Source organism: Paramormyrops kingsleyae, chromosome 4 (assembly GCF_048594095.1).
Source record: "Paramormyrops kingsleyae isolate MSU_618 chromosome 4, PKINGS_0.4, whole genome shotgun sequence".
NCBI lineage: Eukaryota > Metazoa > Chordata > Actinopteri > Osteoglossiformes > Mormyridae > Paramormyrops > Paramormyrops kingsleyae.
This window is the reverse complement of record NC_132800.1, coordinates 21,825,980-21,831,979: the sequence shown is the minus strand read 5'-3', so window position 1 is coordinate 21,831,979 and position 6,000 is coordinate 21,825,980. Positions and strand designations below refer to the sequence as shown.

Sequence of the window (6,000 nt, the reverse complement as noted above, 5' to 3'; positions counted from 1 at the left end):
CAGATATTTTCTCCTCCACAGCGTTTGCACGGAACCTTGGAAGAGCTGTTCAGAGATGAGACTCACAGCGTCTCAATGACCAAAGTCTTCCCCCTTTGCCGGCAGCCTATGGTCTCGTTGGGTCGATGAACAGAAGTGACTCAAACACTGACAGATAACAATTAATGAGCCTCGCAGATGAATCGCATTAATTCCATTTCAGCGAGATTTGCCCGTAACATTTGTTCACTGCAAATATGGATGGTTTTTAACAAATGAAACAGTTTACATATCCTCTCAGTATGTCGTGTTTTGGAATTTAATTAGCGCCGAATATAACGCTTATGAAAAACGTTTGTATTACGTTATTTTTTAATGTAATCAACTGCATGAAGAGTGGCACGTGTGTATGTGAACGCAATAACCAGTTAACAAAAATGTTCGCAATTTACGACGTTGTGTACCATCCCTTTACATTAACTAGCCTTTCTCAACCTATCAGTATAGACCAGATATCTCGGAATCATTCTTGTGAGTATGTATATATGCTGGATTTTATTGCAATCCTCTACTTTGCCTTTATGGGTCCGATCATAAATACACAGGCTATATGCATACATAAGTCTACATACATACATATATGTACATATGTATGCATAAATACATAGGCCTACATGCATACATAAGTTACACACATACATATACATACATATTCATAGCGCGCGTGTTAATTTCTATCTTAGTAGTTTTTAAATAAACGTTAGTATACGGCACGGATAGCGTTAATATTCACATTGAATATGTGATATGCAAATACAAATGCAGAAAATATCCGTGTAATTGTGGAAATTTGTCTACATGCACTATGCGTGAATCGAGTTTGCCACCTTTATCTTGTTTAACTTTGCCGCCCCCTACTGGTTAGTAAAATCATTACTAAGCGTTTTCTATCGGACTTCGGTTTAGGAAATTTGTAAATTTGCTTGGGTGTTGTCCGAATGGATTGAAAGATTGGAACACAAGTCCAATACTACTACTACGAATAATAATAATAATGAAAAACTAAATTCAAGGATAATAAAGTTAACTTACCTGAGTAATTAACACTGTCTAACCCACAAGTTCTGTCTGTACCCACCCAGTATATTTCAATGCTGTCTACATTACTTCTGGCATTTTGTCAGTGACTACAGCAGAATATAACATTAACGACATTTCAGACGCATTGTTTTTCATACCATTTACTTAATAATTTACTGTATATTTCGCGGTTGTAAAATTGTATTGGCTTATATAATGCTTAAAACTTTTTTTTTCACCATGGTTACGCTCTGGTTCTTGTTTTTTATTATTATGCTTCCTGTCTATAGCTGTTCCTAGAGTAAGAAAATTCTTCCAGGGCGACTGATATAGCGTTATCATTCTGCCCTAACTTATCTGAATTCCGTTTGGTCACGCCAACTCTGGACTCTAACCAACCACCGACACTGTTCTTCACTTCCCTGGCCAATAGGCGTTAAGCATACTAAGGGGTCCTTTCTTGACAACGAGAAAAACTACAGCCAACATGCAATGACTTTGGCTTTCACCTATCAGTAACAGATGCATATTTTATTATCCCTCATAAAATGCTTGTAGTTTTTAAATACTCCGTTATTCTTATGGTTTCTGTTACAGTATATTAAATATTTCGTAATCATGTTCAGACAAACTAGCGCCATTATTAAAAGACTTAGAATTTTAAGGTAAGTACTTAACTGTATTTGTTTCTGGACGTTTCTTCTCGCGTGAAAAAAACTACTTTTGTTATATTAGTCTACCAAAACGTTTGGAAATATTGCCATGTATTGCTTGTTTTTTTCTAGAGCAGCTCACTGTCTTCATTCTGTGTTAGTCATTTGGAAAACGAATAAATGGTGAATGTTTCCAATTTAAAAATTTCAGTCGACATCATGCTTGGAGGTACGGGAGCACAACTGCCACTCAGAGAGCAATGCTGTATAAACCAGGGCAGCAAATCCACGGCTTCACTGTTACACAGGTAAGGCTGCAAAAAGGGGCAGGAAACACGTAAATTGACGAGCATGTCTGCCTTATTACAAATGGAAGCTTAGCATGCCTGCTACGGCATCTGGGCCCCTCTCCCATAACCATGTGCATGCTTCATATTTCACCGTGGTCAGAGTGTCCTCCGGGCTGGAATGGTAGACTGACGCTGATGTTGCCTGTCGCCACCGCAGGTGACGGCCGTTCCAGACTTGTGCCTGACGGCCGTGAAGCTAACCCACGATAACACCGCAGCCCAGTATCTTCATGTAGCCCGGGATGACTCCAACAATCTCTTCAGGTACTGCTCCCATTATCTGGAAATGGGCAGGGCATTAAATGGTTATACTAAGTTCTGAGTTTGCAACCCAGAGATTTATTATTGTCTTAATTGAGCTGATTCGTGTGACAGAGGATCCACTCAGATTGTATCAGTGGGCTACGCACTCGTTGCGTGATGAATAAAGTCTCAAAAACTGGGAGTGACCGTACACTTAAGGAAGGCTGCAGCCTGCGGAGCAGCTTGTCCACTGTCTGGAAGGACCTTCCCTTCCTTGGTTGAAAGTATCTTCCGTCCCGTGACAGTGTTCAGTTCCGCACCACGCCAATGGACAGTACCGGGGTCCCTCACATCCTGGAGCACACGGTGCTCTGCGGGTCAGTGAAGTACCCCTGCCGTGACCCCTTCTTCAAGATGCTCAACCGCTCCCTGTCCACATTCATGAACGCCTTCACAGGTACCCCCCCCCCCCGGTCCGCCTTCCCCGCTTCCTTCCGGCCCACGTCTGTCCTGCTTGTCTGATTGTACGTAGCCGAAAATGCATCAACATTATTCTTCTTTAAAACTCTCTCTCTCGCAGCGAGTGATTACACGATGTACCCGTTCTCCACGCAGAACGGCAAGGACTTTCAGAACTTACTCTCTGTCTATTTGGACGCCGTCTTTTTTCCCTGCCTCCGAGAGCTGGACTTCCGGTGCGTACACCGACCGAGAGCAGGGCCTGAGTTGTGGGGGGTCTGTTTGCCCCCCCCCCCAGGATCACATGCCTGTATTATGACTCACCATGACACACGGTGTTGAGTCATGTCTGTCTGTGGTGCTGATGTTTTCATTCTGTTTTTCTTTCTTGCATAAAGGCAGGAAGGTTGGAGGTTGGAGAACGAGGATCCCACTGACCCGACGTCCCCTCTGGTCTTCAAAGGCGTCGTCTTCAACGAGATGAAGGGAGCCTTTGTGAGTTTGTCTCAGAGACGCCCCCGCTCGGGCGGATGGCGCTCGGGCGGTCTGTAAGGATGGCGCTCGGGTGGTCTTCACATGCGCTGTAAGGATGGCGCTCTGAGCCCGGCCCCTTGTTTGTCGCCCACAGTCGGACAACGAGAGCATCTATGCCCAGCAGCTGCAGAACCGGCTCTACCCGGACCACACATACGCGGTGGTGTCAGGCGGGGAGCCGCTGGCCATCCCAGATCTGACCTGGGATCAGCTCAGGAGCTTCCACGCCACACACTACCACCCCAGCAATGCCCGGTGTGCTTTCATTTAGCATGTTTCTCTCACGGTGCTTCAGCTGCTCCTTAGCCATGCTTCCCCCTGCTGGCATCTGATCAAATAGCTTTATGTGAATTTATCTTATTTTTTTTCCTTTGGCATGTTCGGCATTTTCACATTTCATTTCATAGTGCTGTTTTTTTTTTCTGTGTTTATAACTGGAATATTCAGTATGTTTTCTTTTTTTCTTTTAAAATCCCCAGGTTTTTCACATATGGAGACCTGCCCCTGGAGCAGCACCTGCAGCAGATCCATGAGGAGGCGCTGTCTCAGTTTCAGCGCATCAAGCCCAACACGGCCGTGCCCCCCCAGCCCCGTTGGGAGCAGCCTGTGAGTTTCCGGTGCTTATATAACTCGGCTATATCAGAGAGGAGGCCTTCTACCACATTTCCACCACATATCCACATGTCACCCAAGGAGATGTTCAGTCTGCGGCACTTTCCTTGGGTCCTGGAAAGCAGGCGGTCAAATCGTCTGATTTACTGGAGGAGGGGGTCATAATTAAATAAAGGCTTTGGACTGACTGCTTCGTGACAGCCCATGTCCTTGTGATGGATGGATGGATGGATGGATGGATGGATGGATGGATGTTTTCTTATGGGCAAGAAATCTGAAGGAAGCTTCTCTCATGTCTGTGAAGAGAGAGCATCATGTGACCTGTGGCCCCGATCCTCTGGCCCCGGACCCGACCCGGCAGAACACTCTGTGTATGAGCTACCTTCTGGGAGAGTGAGTCTGCACACGCAAACCCCAACGCACAGCCGCACACGCTCAGCCCCCCGAGGCGGGCACACAATCACGTTTCGAAATCTGCTCAGCATCACAGATACGTTCGAGGCCTTCACGCTCAGTCTGCTGTCCTCACTGATGGTGTCGGGACCAAACTCTCCGTTCTACAAGGCGCTGATCGAGCCCAAGATGGGGACGGACTTCTCCTCCGTTGTGGGGTACGTGCCGTGCCTGTTGCTTCTAAAGGCTTTCCAGTAGGGGGCAGTGTTTCTGCAAAATATCCTGGACATTTCCATTTATTCCCTGTAACGCCCTGAGCATCCTGCTGTACTTTGACAAGTCAGAGTATTTTGTTACTTTGTAACATTATTTGAAGCTTTTAGTGTTTTTTTTTTTTAGGCAGAGTGGATTAGAAGGTGGCGCCCCCATGTGGTGGGCCATGTGTCCGATTGATTTTCCAGTGTGAACCTGCTCATTAAACCCCCTAACTGCCCCCCCCCCCAGGTACGACGGCAGCACCAGGCAGGCGTCCTTCACCATCGGCCTGCAGGGGATGGCCGAATCGGACATCGAGAAGGTGAAGAGCATCATCTGTCACACCGTCGATGACATTATTGCGTAAGTGCGACTTCCCTCCGTCCATTCGCTGCCCCTGTGCCCCCCCCACCCCCGATCTTACTCGTCGATGTCCTTAAAGCCACGGCTTTGAGGAGGAGAGGATCGAAGCACAACTTCACAAGATCGAAGTACAGATGAAGCACCAGTCGGCGAATTTCGGGCTCGCCTTGGCCTCTGTGAGTCTGCCGTTTCCGCGATGCGTCTCCATAGCGACCGCCTCTTTGTGGATTTGCAGAATCGTAGGCCATCTGTCAGCAGTCCATTTTGTTTGCTGTGGGTTTTTTTGAGTATTATAGTGATTAATGATGTTTATTAATTCTAAAAATGAATGCTTAGCTAAGCTGTTTAGGTGTCATACAGCAGCAAATCCGCTTCTGGGATTACTTTTTAATTTTTTTTCTTCATATGAAAAACCAGTGTGTGTTTGGATCTCGCGTTTTCACCCCCTGTGGCATTCAGTGCCCCTGTGGGTTGCGAACCGACACTGGCTGTGTTATTACATGGGTCAGCCCTGTTGTGTGTGTGTGGTGACAGTACATCGCCCCCTGCTGGAACCACGAGGGAGACCCGGTGCAGCTCCTGCAGATCGGCGATAACGTGGCAAGGTTGCGGCGGTGCCTGAAGGACAACCCGCGGTACCTCCAGGACAAGGTCCGGGTCTACTTCAAGGTGAGCCTGACCCACGGGGTCCGTCTGCGGTTGATCTCTCGGGGGATGGCGTGACCTGACCTTACGTGACCTTTGATCCTTGCTTGCAGGAAAACTCTCACAGGCTGACGCTGTCCATGAGCCCAGACGAGTCCTACTTCGTGAAGCGGGCTGAAGCTGAGGAGCTGAAGCTGAAGCAGGCGACGGAGGGCCTGTCGGAGAGCGATAAGGAGGAGACCTACCAGAAAGGTACCGTCCATTTCCTGGTCCGAATGACGGAGTTATTTTGCCATATTTGGTTTGGTTATGTAGGAAATACAACTCTGGAAAATATTAAGCAACCATAGCAAAATTCACGCTAATTTCTCAATGGGTGTGGCATTGCAAACTAGAATTAGTTTAGGGATTAACTAAGCTAATTCCTACTGAGG

At 47.0% G+C, this 6,000-nt stretch overlaps 1 protein-coding gene across 1 annotated transcript in view; it reads left to right on the top strand.

Annotated features, from left to right (window-relative positions):
• Positions 1–1,500: 1,500 nt before the first annotated feature.
• Positions 1,501–6,000, top strand: part of pitrm1 (pitrilysin metallopeptidase 1) — an 8,875-nt gene continuing 4,375 nt past the window's right edge. Inside the window, exons 1-14 of the mRNA XM_023804769.2 lie at positions 1,501–1,724; positions 1,924–2,020; positions 2,220–2,326; positions 2,611–2,762; positions 2,886–3,000; positions 3,163–3,259; positions 3,393–3,553; positions 3,778–3,904; positions 4,215–4,303; positions 4,393–4,521; positions 4,808–4,921; positions 5,001–5,097; positions 5,456–5,590; positions 5,680–5,818. Coding sequence (XP_023660537.2) covers positions 1,678–1,724; positions 1,924–2,020; positions 2,220–2,326; positions 2,611–2,762; positions 2,886–3,000; positions 3,163–3,259; positions 3,393–3,553; positions 3,778–3,904; positions 4,215–4,303; positions 4,393–4,521; positions 4,808–4,921; positions 5,001–5,097; positions 5,456–5,590; positions 5,680–5,818 — 1,606 coding nt within the window. The 5' untranslated portion in view covers positions 1,501–1,677. The remainder of the gene's footprint in view (positions 1,725–1,923; positions 2,021–2,219; positions 2,327–2,610; positions 2,763–2,885; positions 3,001–3,162; positions 3,260–3,392; positions 3,554–3,777; positions 3,905–4,214; positions 4,304–4,392; positions 4,522–4,807; positions 4,922–5,000; positions 5,098–5,455; positions 5,591–5,679; positions 5,819–6,000) is intronic.